Genomic DNA, 15,073 nt, shown 5'->3' on the forward strand with positions numbered 1-15,073 from the left:
CTACACAGTGAGGGACCAGCACAGAGGGATGAATATTCAGATAATATAACAAATGACCAATCCTAAATGTATGGCTTGTTTTAGTTTTTTATCATTACTAATCTTGACCCTAATATAGCCCTGTCACACACAGTAAGTTTGGAATCTATATACTTATTTATGCTTGATAATATGATTATATATCTGAGTAAATTCTAGTAGTTAGGTTATTCAGTTTTGCCTTGTAATAAATCAAACATTACAAATGAAAAACTAACTGAATTCCCTTTCAAAACATATTTTGTACATTTAGTATATGCCTTGGCCTATTTTGTCTCAAGAAAAAAAAAATCAGTAATGAACAATAATCATTGATCATAAAAAACTATATAGAAAGTAAACGATGACATTGTAAACCAATAAATTCAATAAATGCAATATTTAGGTCAACCAGTTCTTTTTTTATTATTATTAATATGTAATAGTGATGAATGGGAACATGCAAATTTGCACAAAAAAAAATTTATGTTTATATTTTATTTTATTTTGCGTTACATATTAATGTCAGGGTTGTGTCTTGTCTTAGTTTTCATTATGTTCAGTTGCTAATTTCCTTCGACCCAGTTTTCCCAGGCTCGACCCAGGTTCATCTCATTCACCTGTCCCTTATTAATTAGATCCTTAACTCCTTTGTTTGCCTTATGTATTTAAGCTCTCGGTTTCAGTCTGTCCCTTGTCCTGTATTGTTTGTTACGAGGTTGTGTTTCTCCATTTTATTCTCCTGTTTCTTGTGTTGGAAGTTAGAATTAAAGAGTATTTAGTTTATTCCTTCGTCATGTTCATATCAGCCACATACCTTGACAATTAAACAGAGTGTAATCTATCAATGGATGCAGTATAAAGCCAATATAATGATTTATCGTGTTAATCAAATGTCAGTACTAGCTTATGGGGACCATGTGACCATTACGTGAGAATTAGTCAGACAGATAAAAGGAAAAGAGTGACAGCCAAGACAGACATAACGACAGAATTGTGGAAATGAAATTGTTGTGCATGATATTCCAGGTTAAGGACACCAGTACTAAGCACACAGTTGGAGATCTTCAGGCACTGATTTCCAATCAGGTGTCTCAGCTGCAGCAACAAGGTCGACTCACTGGGCCAGCGCTGGCTCAGATGTTCCAGTCTGTGTCCGACAGACTGAATGATGCATCACTTGACGAACAGCATGACAGTCTCAAAAAAGAGGTAGTCTATAGGGAATATACACATTCAGTTATTTGTTTTTATATTCCCAGTGTTTATTTTACACCTCTGCCTTTAATTATTACATTGTTTAAATTAATAAATTTTTAGCTGTGATTTTTGTATCTGAAATACATAACTTTTTAACAGTTACCTCTGATAACAGATCACTCTAAAATGTAATGTGGACTCATGCATTTTCTGTAAAGCAGCTTTGAAACGATGTGTATTGTGAAAAGCGCTATACAAATAAATGTGAATTGAATTGAATCTGTTGTAATTCTGAATAACCAAATACAGTATGTCTCTTGTGACTAAAGCTGAGACAAGAGATGTTGCTGAGTTTGAGTGTTGCCACAAGCTCCATCTCCCCAAATAATCCAGCAGAGGTGCAGATGAGTGCTAATGTGGTTGCAGGCCTTACCACACAAGGCCATGAACTGACAGGCACTGCGCAGGTACTTTGAAACAGTCGGGATGGATTTAGATGGTAGTAATACCTTAGTAGTAATATACCTCTTTCCTAACTTATCCATACTGGCTACAGTTACAGGCAAGTTCTCTGCTGACAAACCTCAGTAAGTCCCTGGTCTCTTTGACGCTTTCTGGTGAGGAGTCCTCTGAACATATACTGAAAGCATCCACACCAATAATTGACGCTGTTAGTAACATCCTCAAAGTTTCCTCCAATACTTCTGAACAGGTACTTCACAACACCCGAGCTCTGCTTCACGTGCTGATTTAAAACCATCATCCTTGACACTGTTTTCATTCCCCTCTGTTACAGAGTGAGATCTCCAGTCATTTACTAAACACTGTGGACAATGTTCAGAGTGCCTTGTTGGCTGGGAAAAAGGTTAACCAGCCGCCCACCATACTGAGCACTTCAGTTTTTGGTTTATATGTCAACAGGTAAGAGAATAATGCAAATTAATTGTACATAGGCACAAATGTTAATTTTATGGGGTCTTTACATTGCAGCCTAAGCCATAAGACAAATCATTCTGCTGTGATCTTTCAGATTATCACCAGATGGTCTTCAGAAACAGCCCTTTAACATTCAGAAGAACAGCTCTGCCAGTTTTATGCTCCCATCTCTGGGCTCTGATGTTTTGTCTGCAGATGAACCAGTAGATGTACGGGTGAGTTGTGTGAATTGCAGATGCTTTTATACAGAGTGCGATTATACAAATGTGATTCATCCTAAGGAGGCAATAACAAAAGCCATTAGAGCATTTTAATAGTCTAGTCTATAAGTTACAAGGGCCTGGATGAAGAGTTGTGCTGCATGCTCAGTTAGGAAGGGACTGATGTACCTAATGTTGTGCAGTGCAAAGACCGTGCTGTCTTTGCAAAGAGTTTTTTGAATGTCAACTGGTCATAAAAGATTACCCAAAGGTTTCTGGCAGATCTGGTTGAAATTATTGTTGAACTGTTGGAGTGGCTGGAAAGACAAGAAACCTCTTCGATAAGTTGAGTTGGAGATGGGATTATCTGGTTGTAATAATCAGAGATAACAGTGGTAGAAAAAACCATGTGCCTGTACAAAAGTTCCCAGTAATGTAGTGTATATAGAGAAGAGTACAGGTCCAAGCACTGGCCCTTGAGGTACCCCGTGACTAGTTGATGTGCTTTGGACACCTTTCCCCTCCAGGCAACCTTGAAACTAAGATGTCCCTAAGAGGTAAGATTCAAAGATTAGATTTCTGTAATGTTAATTTATTCTTGAATCTGTTACAGATGACAAGTTTTGGAATAAATCCATTCTCATGGTGTGAGGGCGACCGCATCAGTGGATCAGTGGGGTCTCTTTCTCTTACCAAAACGAATGGCTCTGTGATTACAGTGGCAAATCTCACTGAGGAGATTGAGGTAAAAGAAGATTGTCAGCAAGTGTCCAAAAGCTTGGCTACTGTAAATATAAAACATCCAGACCTTATCTATCTTTTTCATTTTCTAGATTCTCCTACCAAGGACGGATATGGCAGAGGTTAACCAAACTCTTCTGGAACTAGGAAACTTCAGCACTGTGGTCATTAATGTGACTGCCCCCAATATATTTCTGGTTTTCAAGTTAGACCCCTCAGAGGAGATCCCTCTGCAGTTGCTCCTGGGTTTTCAGGACTACCCTAATGACACAAATTATGAGGCTCGGATCCAACTGCCTCAAGGGGGCAACTCTGAAGGTTATTAACAAATATAAACAATTCAACAGAATTTATGAAATAATATTTGGAAAAGATAATTATTCTGTTTTTTTTTTTTTTGTGGTGCAGAGGACAGGTACACATGGGTGCTTAACCCTATGGAGATGACAGTGGAAGTAGGCGTTTACTATCTTCTAGTGAGGCCTGTTGTTGGTGCAGGGGTGAATTCGACAAATGCCTCAGTTTTCATCACAACCATTGCTGCTCACTGTTTGTATTGGGATGAGTTGAAGGCCAATTGGAGTGGTGATGGCTGTAGGGTAAGCTGAACAAAAATGTCTTTTAATTTTATCGCTGGACGTCACCAAATGGCTATATTGTTGGTTTTGAGGTGTCACTTCTCATCTCATAAAGTCTTTCTATTTTGTTGAGTCACTGCCCACATTGCATTGCCAACAATCACTGATATCGCAAATTGCCAACATTCATTGGAAATAAGTGACTTCCAGTTGGTATGTCGGTGCAATCACTCTTGGTGTGAACACCCCTCTAAACTGAATAAGCATGTAATTTAGGACCTTATGGTTAGAGCCTTACTTTTTTTTTTTTTTTTCAGGTTGGCCCTCGTACTACAAGATTGGTTACTCAATGCCTATGTACCCATTTGACCTTTTTTGGAAGCTCTTTCTTCGTAATGCCCAACGTGGTTGATGTGTCCCGCACTGCTGAACTCTTTGGCACCTTCGTCAACAACCCGGTGGTGGTGTGTTTTGTAGGTGCCATTATCCTGGCTTACCTGGTGGTTGTGATGTGGGCACGAAGAAAGGACATTCAGGATGCAGTCAAGGTTTGCTGGTTTTCTTAAAGATCCAATTTGAGATACGTATAGATAAGTCCCAATACTATTAATAAGAAAAACTTCTTTGTTTAACTTTAATGTTAATCTGCCAATTTAAAGGTGAAGGTCACAGTACTTGAGGACAATGATCCCTTAGCTGAATATCGTTACTTGTTGAGTATCAACACAGGACATCGTCGTGGGGCCTCCACCTCTTCTCAGGTTAGTGTCGACCATATATTGTTGCAGTATTTTTTCAGGGACACTTTTGTGTTGTTCAAAATTAACACACATAACATTGTTCCAGGTGACAGTGACTCTACAAGGCACAGAGGGAGAGAGTGAACCTCATCATTTGACTGACCCTGAAAAGCCAGTGTTTGAAAGGGGAGGACTGGACATATTCTTGTTGACCAGCCCATACTCACTGGGAGAGCTACAAAGTATCAGGCTCTGGCATGACAACTCAGGAGAGCATCCTTCTTGGTAAAGTTAATGGGAAATGTGTCACACTTTACTTTGTCAGATTTCCTGGGAGGCGTGTTGTTTTCATCTGTGTAATTTCAGTACTTCCTGTATATGACTCTTTGTAATTGTTACAGGTATGTCAACAAAGTAATGGTACAAGACCTGAAAACTGGGCAGAAGTGGCACTTCCTGTGCAGCTCGTGGTTGGCCATTGACTTGGGAGAATGCACACTAGATAAAGTATTTCCAGTTGCAACAGAAATGGACTTAAAAAGGTTTAGGTATGTAGCTGTGAGATGACAAAAACGTTTGGGACAAGAACTAATTATAATTTTCACAAAATGTGGTACAAAATTTTTGGTATTTTCTCATTAATGCTTAATTTATTGTCTTCAAATGTTACAGTAATTTGTTCTTCATGAAGACTGCAAAAGATTTCCGTGATGGTCACATCTGGTTCTCTGTAATCAGTTGTCCCCCAAGTAGTAATTTCACACGGGTACAGCGTGTCTCCTGCTGTTGTTCGCTGCTGCTCTGCACCATGTTGACCAGTATCATGTTCTGGGGTATCCCGTCAGACCCCTCAGAGCAGACCATGGACCTAGGTATGGCCATTTAAACATGAATCTAACAATGTCTTACTTCAACTAGAAAGCTCTTATCAGCAAAGTAGAACATGTCCATCCATAGCTGTGTCCCAATCCCAATTTCTCAACCTGTCAATCTTATTAAGATATGTCAACATTGGAACCACTTTATTTATTTATTTATTTATTTACATTTGTATCGTTAGATAGAGTAACTTGAAATCGAACTCTTACATTTAAAAGTGTAATTGCTATTTTCTCTCAAAAAAATCTAGTTGTTATTGGGGTTGGGTATCGTTTAAATTTTAGCGATTCCGCTTCTGCTTGAACCATGGACACAAATCAGCAGCAACTAGACTAACTAATTGTCACTTTAAGGCTGCGATGAAGCACACAACACAGGAGATTCAGAGAAATAAACTGTATTTAATCATATATCCATGGACAAACTCAGTAGACTGCAACAACATATAACATTGATGACATGGAACAATCAACTGAGGAAACTAAGGTCTTAAATACAAGGAAGAGCTAATAATAATTTATAAATCGAATATAAATGAATCCTTATTAAAGTTACAGAAGTTATTCAGTCATGGTCAGTGAATAATTATCTTTTGTCAGTTTTGGGATATAGGCTTGGGGTATAGGCTTTGTGGCCTGGGAAAAGGACGCATTTGTAGGCCACATTTGAAGGAGCCTTTAAAATTGGACATCCTTCGTTGCGCCGCTGTGATGCATTTGGCCTTATGATGCAGCCTCTAAATTGGGACACAGCTCATTATTCAGTCCGTACACTCCGTACTGCATTTGACTATGGGATGTTGTACTCCAACAAGGCTTGTTGAAGTCACCCTTGTCCACTAAGGGCACAAAGTGTCACAGTTATGAAATAATTATGCAATTACATGTGCCTTATAACTCTTTTTTTATGCCAATAGTTAATCACATAGCACCCCCTAGCTGCACTGTTAGTAGTAATTAAGTCATTAGTGGGGTTTCGCAATATAACACAAAGTTTAAAACAAAACTGACAAATGTTCAAAATTTTTGTTGCTCAGCTCTCACATGTGGGTTTTGTCTAGTGATTTAAGTAAGACTCTCTTCTCTCCGTCTGTGCTGATCTGGGGTGCGTTTCTCAAAGCCAACTATGATCACAATTTCTATCGTTACCAACACAATTCAATTAAACTTGCGACCACAGTTGGCTAACAACGATTTTTGGAAACGCACCCCTGGAAAATAAGTTAAAGGTGAGGGCAGGTAAAGTCTTTGAAGGACACAATGGCAGGGATCGATTACTATGATAAAAATCACAAGAGGTCCTGTAGAAAGCAAGAGGGCCCTTGTACATAAGGGTCTAATGCCCTGGGTAGGGTTGCACCAGCCGTTCGTAAGTTCTTTCTTAAATTGGAATGTAAAGTCCACACTAGAGGCTTAGTAACTACTAGCTAGTTTGTAACTAACTTTGTACTTTATTTGTTTGCACCATTTGTTCTTAAGGCAGAACATAGCTAGTCATAAGCTCTCCATAAAGAAATGCGTAGTCGCATATTATGATGTTTACCAATATTCCAATAGCAGCCTTCAAATACGTGAGCAGAAGTTGTGTTGAAATGCGGTGAATTTCAGTTTATCCTTCATTCTAACTACTTTTACCTCACGTAACAAATGTTAAAAAATAAGTTTCCATTAAATACGATACTGTTACGGTCTGGTGTGATGAAGAGAACGCACGATTACATTGGAACAATATTTAATGATTAACTTGGAGAAGTACAAAGAATATCACAACCAAAACCTAATACAAACGCTAAGGGAGAACACAGGGTATATATACAGTACATATGGCAAACAAAGGGTTAGGGTTACAAAAAAAAGAAAAAATTATGACTGATTTTATGACACGCACAACACGGAGCGATGCGCACACAGCGGCGTGCTATAGGACGTGTTCGTGTTGAAGAGCCGTTAACATGGTAATCTCGTCACATAATGTTCTGTCTATTAAAATGTAAGCGAGTGTACATGTCAGCATTATCATATACTGTATGTCTAAAGAATTGAAGTCTGTCGGGTAAAACAAGAGCTTATTGATGCAGTTCAGTCAGTCTGCTATTTTATTCCAACCATTACTCCTGATCAGAGGCTTCCGTAAATATTTAGTTTATACGTATAGTTATGTTTCAACTAAGTTTACTGGTGCAACGCAACTCTGTCGTCATATGTTAAGCCCGCCCCCGCCTACTCTATACACGACGTGATTGGCCTGACCCAATTTAGGTTTTTGCAGCTAGAAGGTCTATTAAGAGTTGCTAGACCCCCCTGGCTGCGAAATACATTTTGCTGCCGCTAGGGTGCGTCTAGATTTCTAGGCTAGGTGCAACCAGCCCCTGATATCTCTATTTTCATTCTAGATTCCTGTAGAGAGAGGGTACTTGGCGGTTATGTCAATGCCATGAGGGTTTCAGCGGGACCATGCATGCTGCACACTTGCTTGCCATGCATTTCCTCAAATGCCTTAGACTTTATTAAGTCGGCAGCTCTGTAATGGGGTCCCTGGTTTTGGATGCTCGGTGTCTCGAAATAACCCCTTAGGATCTTTAGATTTGAGGGTTTTATCACAGAGAATCTTATTAATACTCATCTAAGCCAAAAGCGTTCCCGATTTCTACATGGAATTGAGCCCCACTTAGACCTTGATTTGGTGCAGAGTAGTCAAGGGATCTGCAGCAAGTTACTTGAGCGCACAATATCCTTTAGGATTGCCATCACTTCCCTCATTCTGGTAACAGCACTTACAGACATAATTTAAAGTTTTTTTTAAGTCTTTGCTTGACTCAGAACATAATTACATTTATAATAATGTGATTTCTGTCCTTGCATGGTTTACAGGTACGATTGAGTTCACCTGGCAACAGGTCATGATTGGCATCCAAAGTTCCATTATCATGTTTCCTATCAATCTCCTTATTGTGAGCATCTTCAGAAATGCTCGTCCAAGAGAGCAAAAGTCTGAATCGTCTTCAAAGCAGCAGTCAAAGACAGATCCCACAAAGCAAGCCAAAACTGGACGTGTGTCTCCAAATCCGCCTTCACACTATAATCATAAGGATATAACACCTGACACTGTGATAAAGGCAAGTCCTACTCAAGAATTTGATCCAGCATAGGTCCATCTCTCACTCATAATGATTGCGGTTTTATGACTTTTTAATATTTTCTTTTTCAGGACATCAAACGAATAGCACAGTCACTCTATAAGGTCATGAGAATACCTGTTCCAAGGATAGAACTGGACTCCACCAAAACAGATATTAACAATCTGCTGTCATTGGTTGAAGAGATCATTTGCCAACACAATCAAGTTGGAAATGAGTTTTACACTGACTCTTCTAAAAAGGAGCAAACTCTTGTGGCTTCCCTAGGGTGTATAAATCTGAAAGGTGAGTCCATCCATAGCAGCCTGTATAATATGTCTTAGCTCAAGACAATGTGAAACATGAACTTGAATGTCAATTAAAACTTGAACTTTAGTTAGAAAACCACTGGCATTTGTAAAGTTGGGTTGGATAGAGCAACCCTAACTTTGGTGAGTGTCATTTGACAACTAAAGCAATATTCTTTAGCTGGGAGTATTCCAAGTTCCTAGTTGTCTGGAATGCAGTATGACTGGAATGCTTTGAGATTGGAAGTGGAGTATTCCCACCTCCATTCACACTCCCACTTGAGTATTCCCACCTCCAACTTTGAACGGAGCTCAGCATACATACATACATTATTATACTGTATGTGAAACAATATTTTTTGTTCCTCTTGCAGAGAGCAGTATTTGTGAGAGCTCAGAGCGAAATGAAAAATACAGCATCTACAGCCAGTATCTCTACAAACAACTCCAAAATGTGGAGAAAGAGCTGAGACTGCTGGGGCCTTCATCCTTCTCTAAGCCAGATGGCTACAACCGGGCTGTATTGCAGGTCCAAGGCATGAAGAACCAACTTGAACCTCATGTCTCCTCCTGTTCTGACAGTGGTCTGCATACTCGTAGCTCCAGCCCAACAGAGGGCAGCAGTGGAAACAACAAAAAGTGTTGTCAGAAAGGCTTGCCCTGGTGGTTTGTGTTCGTTGGTTGGTTTCTTGTTGTAGCCACCAGTGGTGTTTCAGCATACTTCACTATGATGTATGGCTTGAACTATGGCAAGGATCGCTCCATTAGCTGGCTCATCTCAATGGTGGTGTCGTTCTTTGAAAGCCTCTTCATCACTCAACCTGTAAAAGTAAGAGATGGAATAAAAAATACAATTCATGAGACCTTCCTTTTTAAATTTTGAGATTGAACATTTATCTGTATTGTACATTACCAATTCCTGTAAAGCTTGTGGTTACACGATTGTCCGTTAGTTGTTTTGTTGCTACAGAGACTTGTTGATCTTGTATTGGTTTCTTTAGGTACTGGGCTTTGCAGTCTTTTTTGCTTTGGTACTCAAAACTGTTGATCAAGAAGAGTATGGAGATGTCACGATTGACGGGACTCTACCCAACACCGGTAACGAGTGCATTTACAGTATCTTCTTTGGTAATCACATTATTAGTGTGGCAAAACTTCAGATAAAACGTCTGTCCACAGATGATCCTGATGCAGTCAGAATTGCCAGGAGAGACAGCACATGTAGTTTCTATCAGCCTCCTCCTCCCACCGACATAGAAAGGATGAAAAACAACATGATCAAGGAGCAGAAAGTTTTCGCACTCATCCGGGAGATTCTCAGTAAGAAGGACACAGTTACTCTTTAATTAATTGAACAGATCAGCTTGTTTGACAGCCTTTTACATTGCAGTTTATGTGGGATTCCTGTGGATGCTTCTCTTGGTCGCATATGGTCAGCGAGATCCAAATGCGTACTACCTCACTCAGCACATCCGGCAGAGCTTCAGAAGTGGCATTTCAGAGAGTATGAACCATAAAGATATATTCAACTGGGCAAAATCCTCCTTGCTCGGTAATCTGTTTGGGAAATATCCAGGTATTTCCTTCAATATGTATTCTCTACATACTTGATCAAGGTTAAAAACTGCTTGTTTATTTTACCTCTAGACCTAAATGTACTTTGTTGTATGTTACCTTTTCAGGCTTCATAACTGATGGAAACTCAAAACTTGTTGGCAACGCTCGACTCCGTCAGGTTAGGGTGAAAAAAGACTCTTGTGAAGTTGCCAAGACCATGCAGCTTGCTATTCATGATTGCCATGCCCCATACTCCTGGGAAGCGGAGGACATGAGCTCTTATGGTCCAGGCTGGAACCAGACTAAAAATGTGAATGGCTATAAGACTGTACCCACACCGTGGCACTACCAAACTCAGGCCAAACTCCGGGCAAACTCTATATGGGGTGGATTGGCCCTTTATAGAGGTGGAGGATTTGTGGTAGACCTAGGCCCGGATAAAAAGAATGCTAGCAGGTAGCATAATGTGTAACAACATGTAATCTACAGTAGTCGTAGTAGTACAGTAGTAACATTTGAAGTGGATCAAAAAAGTTCATCAAAGTTGTCCTAAGACAAGAATGGGTATTGTTGTAATTCATGTATAACTCTGATGAAAGGTTTTGATCCATTTCAAATGTTGACTACTGTGGTTTCAAGTAGAAGTTAGAACAAGTGATCTTTCCTTTCCCATCCTACAGACTTCTAAAGTATCTTCTTGACGACGTCTGGCTGGACGTGTATACACGGGCTGTCTTTGTGGAGTTCACAGTTTATAATGCAAATGTGAACCTCTTCTGCATTGTGACTCTCATATTTGAGACCACAGGAGTAGGTAAGGCATCTCCTGTTGAAATTCTCATAAGATTCTCATGTTCTCAAAGTCTGGACTCACAGTAATTTTTATTGTTTTTGCAGGTGCATTTCAATATCGCAGTGAGGTGCAGACTGTCCATCTGTATCAGTCCACTGGTGGCTTTCATGTATTTGTTATGGCATCAGAGGCCATCTATTTCCTCTTCATTCTCTACTACATGTTTGTGCAGGTCAGCTCTCCCATGGAACACTAACATAAGATGGTGTATTTGCATCAGTGAAGTTATAATGCACAATATCTTCTGGATTTTAACAGGGCAAACTAATGAAGCAGCAGAAATGGGCATATTTCAGAAGCAAGTGGAATCTTTTGGAACTGGTCATCATTATTCTAAGTTGGAGTGCATTATCTGTGTTTGTCAAGAGGACAATACTGGGTAACCGGGACATTGACTACTACCAAAATAACAAAGACATGTGAGTGAAAGTCTTAAACCCTTCCAGATCAATGATTGTGTTCGGAATGGAATGCTAGACTTCTACATACTGCACAAAATAGACTTGATACTTGAAATTTCTTCGCAATTTATACAACTGGTTCTCTAACAGGTTTGTCAGTTTTTATGAGACGGCCACGGCAGATGCTGTACTGGGCTATCTAATAGCCTTCTTAGTTCTGCTGGCCACCATCAAGCTGTGGCATCTGCTGAGACTCAACCCCAAGCTACACATGATCACCTCTACACTGCAGCGAGCATGGACAGATATCTCAGGCTTCATCGTGGTCATGACCATCATGTTTTTGGCCTATTCCATTGCTGTGAGTATCATAATCCCTCTCAATTTGTGGAATCTAGACAACGATCAGGGGCAACAACAGAGGCAGCTCTTGGAGGGCCACAATTCTACAGAGTTTAGTCAACACACCTACCTATGGAAGCTTGTTTCCACTATAAGTAAAGTAAAAAAGGTTATTTTTTAAAAGGTAAACCTTTTCTCTCACAATTGCGTGGTATAAAGTCGCAATTGCGATTCATAAAGTCAGAATTGTGGGATATAAACTCGCAATTCTGTGGAAAAAAGTCGGTCTTATTTCCTTAGAATTGGACTTTATAACTCGCACTTCTGAGAAAAGATCGCAATTGTGAGTTAAAAAGTCGCAATTATCTTTTAAAATGTTTTATTCTGTGGCGGAAACAAGTGTTCATACCTACCTGTAATTTCCAAGTAATCCGGAAGAACATGATTAGCTGGATCAGGTGTGTCTAATTAGGGTTGAAGCTAAACTCTGCAGGACTGAGATCCTCCTGGATCTGAGTTTGGCTCCACTGGCCTACAAGCTCCTGAAAGTACAAAGTGGCAGTTCACACTACTTATGCACTATATTACAAGTCTTCTTAAGTCATACGATAGCAGCGTGAGGTACAAACTGAAATGCAAGTTATTTGCTGGAAATCTTGATTGCCACCATAGCTCTCATTTGTATATTACGCACATTTATTTTGATGGCGAGACATAAGAACCAATGCCATTTTATGCTAATTTTGAGTACGCACAAGAACATTTACATGCGTTAGCCTGGCGATGTACATGTTGACTGCACTTTTACGTTTGTCCGAAATGTTTAATTTTTGTATCCCATTAGTGCAATTTAATGTACGGTTGGAGGCTCTACTCGTACAGAACTCTGCTTGAGGCTGCACAGACCATTATTTGCCTACAACTAGGTATCTTTAACTATGATGAGGTAAATATACTGGCCTATACTGAATTACTCTGCCAGTCTGGTTAAGAACTTGTATTGTTCATTGTATCATTTCCTTCTACCAACAGGTTTTGGATTACAATCCAGTTCTGGGTGCTTTCCTCATCGGATCCTGTATTATCTTTATGACGTTCGTAGTGCTCAACCTCTTTATATCCGCGATATTGGTGGCTTTCAATGAAGAGCAACTTCATCCCACAGTAAATCTCTCATAATCAATTAATCCAGTGCTGTCACCTTTCTAAATCAGTTAATTGAACGGTCATCTCTTTTCCCTCAGCCCTCTGAAGAAGAGGAGATCGTAGATCTGATGCTGATGAAGATCTGCAGTCTCCTTGGCATCAAGTGCAAGAAAAAGCTTATCGATGCAGACGCTTCAAAGACTACAGCTTCACTCACATCGTAGAAATGGCGCTTATCTTTATAACCATGTGATAGTCAATCCAAGCTTTATTGTAAAACGCCTCTTGGCCTTTGGAAACTTAGTAATTGTTCTTGTACATTACTATAATCTTAAAAATCTTATTCCATTTATCTTGCAGATTGTTTAGGTCGGTTGGGACGTTTGTCAATACTATTATTACAAATATTAAGCATGAAATATGGAACTCTGTCTGGTAATTTTTGCCCTAATACATCACTGAATTGCATCTCAGATTTAATCTCAAGTCAGATTTTTGTGGATAGCAGATTAATATTTTTTTTTTTTTCGTGGCATAATTCTAGAACAAAACGTGCAGTAAAGTGACCATCTGGGAAATTGCGTAAGCTATTTAAACACATTGCATACAAGTATTGACACACGAAGGGATCTGAATCATATACACCACCAATGTTTCTGCCATGCATTTAAGTCTCTTTTTTTTAATGCAGCAAGTCAATCAATACAAATTGACTCAGTCAATGACCTCAATGACTTCTATAAAAAAATTGGCCTGTGACTGTTTTTCAGGTGTCAACTTCAAATGACTTGAACAGGGCGGTAAGCTCATCCACATAACCATGAAAAAGAAGGAACAAAAAGGCCTTTGGGTGCCCAGCCATTATAAATGTCTAGAATGTACCAGACATAGCAAAAATACCTAAATCAGTCAGTCTTACAAATAATTCATCAAGTTTGGAGACTTTTTTCCCCATTGGTTTCATTGGCAACAAAGTTTTTGCAACTATCAGTATCTGTAATGTGTGTTGAGGAGTCTATGTCAGCCTCTAGAACAATATGCAAAACGGTTGTGAAATTTGGCATTTGGTTTCAATTTCCACTCAAACAGAATCACTTTCCTAGTTTAGTTTTGCGGTTTACCATGTTAAATTCAGATGATACTGTGTATTTTAGCTTCACTGATGCAAATTACACAATGTTATTTCAGTGTTTCTTTAGAGAACTGACCAACACAGACACGTTATAGAGAATTAAGAGGAAACAGATGGCCTTTGATGTCATTGTGAACATTAACAAATACATGAAAGCCACTGGTGGACTGATGGACAGTCTGCACTTCACAACGATAACTCATCTTACAGTTTTTCTCCACATGTGTCAAGTAATCTTGAGACAACATATATGAAAAGTTATCAAAGCTTTTTGAATAACCAAAACAATTTCAGTGTAATGCAGAGATCTTCATTCCTGATCCTAGAGATCCACTTTCCTACGGAGTTTTGTTCTAACGGGCGGTGATTTTTTTATTTTTTTTTACGAGAAAATTTTCCAAAGTTTGCTCAGATCAGGAGTTTCAAAAAGCCGCCCCAGCACTGCACATTTTGGACATCTACTTTTATTGGAAATCCCCAATCAGGTCACAATGTCCAGTAACCTCCTGGGACCCAGGAATAGACTTTTGTCCACTGTAGTGGACATTATATTTTAGTGAATTTGTCTGACATCATACATGTCACATGTCACAACCTGGGTGTCCTGTAAAGAGCACATTTAGGACTTTCAGATTCACCAAATGTTTGGAGGTTTCACCATGAAAACAACTTCTCCTTGGTCTTTAGTGATCAAATGTAGGAAATATGATAATATATTGTAATTATAATTTAAATTGGACTACTTTTCAAATTGTATTTCATAAACCAACATCTCAGGAAAATGTTATGGGGTTTCAAATAAAAAAAATGACTTTCTGTTACAGATTTCATACGTGTCCACTGTAGAGGACATCAGGACTTAAATCATGTTTATCAAGCATTTTGGGAGACACAACAAGTGAATATGGAAATAAATTATACATCAAT

General features: G+C 39.2%; 1 protein-coding gene across 1 annotated transcript in view; it reads left to right on the top strand.

Annotated features, from left to right (window-relative positions):
* The window catches only part of pkd1l2a (polycystic kidney disease 1 like 2a), a gene marked incomplete at its 5' end in the record, with an annotated part of 28,395 nt that extends 13,858 nt beyond the window's left edge, over positions 1 to 14,537 (top strand). The window contains 27 exons of the mRNA XM_084107764.1: positions 1,048 to 1,230; positions 1,548 to 1,685; positions 1,775 to 1,930; positions 2,015 to 2,139; positions 2,249 to 2,369; positions 2,968 to 3,099; positions 3,188 to 3,413; positions 3,504 to 3,694; positions 3,991 to 4,221; positions 4,333 to 4,434; positions 4,520 to 4,698; positions 4,815 to 4,961; positions 5,086 to 5,285; positions 8,163 to 8,407; positions 8,500 to 8,713; positions 9,090 to 9,544; positions 9,717 to 9,813; positions 9,895 to 10,035; positions 10,106 to 10,291; positions 10,398 to 10,728; positions 10,953 to 11,086; positions 11,170 to 11,297; positions 11,384 to 11,544; positions 11,677 to 11,887; positions 12,713 to 12,814; positions 12,901 to 13,032; positions 13,113 to 14,537. Coding sequence (XP_083963890.1) covers positions 1,048 to 1,230; positions 1,548 to 1,685; positions 1,775 to 1,930; positions 2,015 to 2,139; positions 2,249 to 2,369; positions 2,968 to 3,099; positions 3,188 to 3,413; positions 3,504 to 3,694; positions 3,991 to 4,221; positions 4,333 to 4,434; positions 4,520 to 4,698; positions 4,815 to 4,961; positions 5,086 to 5,285; positions 8,163 to 8,407; positions 8,500 to 8,713; positions 9,090 to 9,544; positions 9,717 to 9,813; positions 9,895 to 10,035; positions 10,106 to 10,291; positions 10,398 to 10,728; positions 10,953 to 11,086; positions 11,170 to 11,297; positions 11,384 to 11,544; positions 11,677 to 11,887; positions 12,713 to 12,814; positions 12,901 to 13,032; positions 13,113 to 13,238 — 4,794 coding nt within the window. The 3' untranslated portion in view covers positions 13,239 to 14,537. The remainder of the gene's footprint in view (positions 1 to 1,047; positions 1,231 to 1,547; positions 1,686 to 1,774; positions 1,931 to 2,014; positions 2,140 to 2,248; positions 2,370 to 2,967; positions 3,100 to 3,187; positions 3,414 to 3,503; positions 3,695 to 3,990; positions 4,222 to 4,332; positions 4,435 to 4,519; positions 4,699 to 4,814; positions 4,962 to 5,085; positions 5,286 to 8,162; positions 8,408 to 8,499; positions 8,714 to 9,089; positions 9,545 to 9,716; positions 9,814 to 9,894; positions 10,036 to 10,105; positions 10,292 to 10,397; positions 10,729 to 10,952; positions 11,087 to 11,169; positions 11,298 to 11,383; positions 11,545 to 11,676; positions 11,888 to 12,712; positions 12,815 to 12,900; positions 13,033 to 13,112) is intronic.
* Positions 14,538 to 15,073: the final 536 nt, after the last annotated feature.

Source organism: Abramis brama, assembly GCF_963993115.1.
Source record: "Abramis brama genome assembly, chromosome: 3".
NCBI classification, from domain to species: domain Eukaryota; kingdom Metazoa; phylum Chordata; class Actinopteri; order Cypriniformes; family Leuciscidae; genus Abramis; species Abramis brama.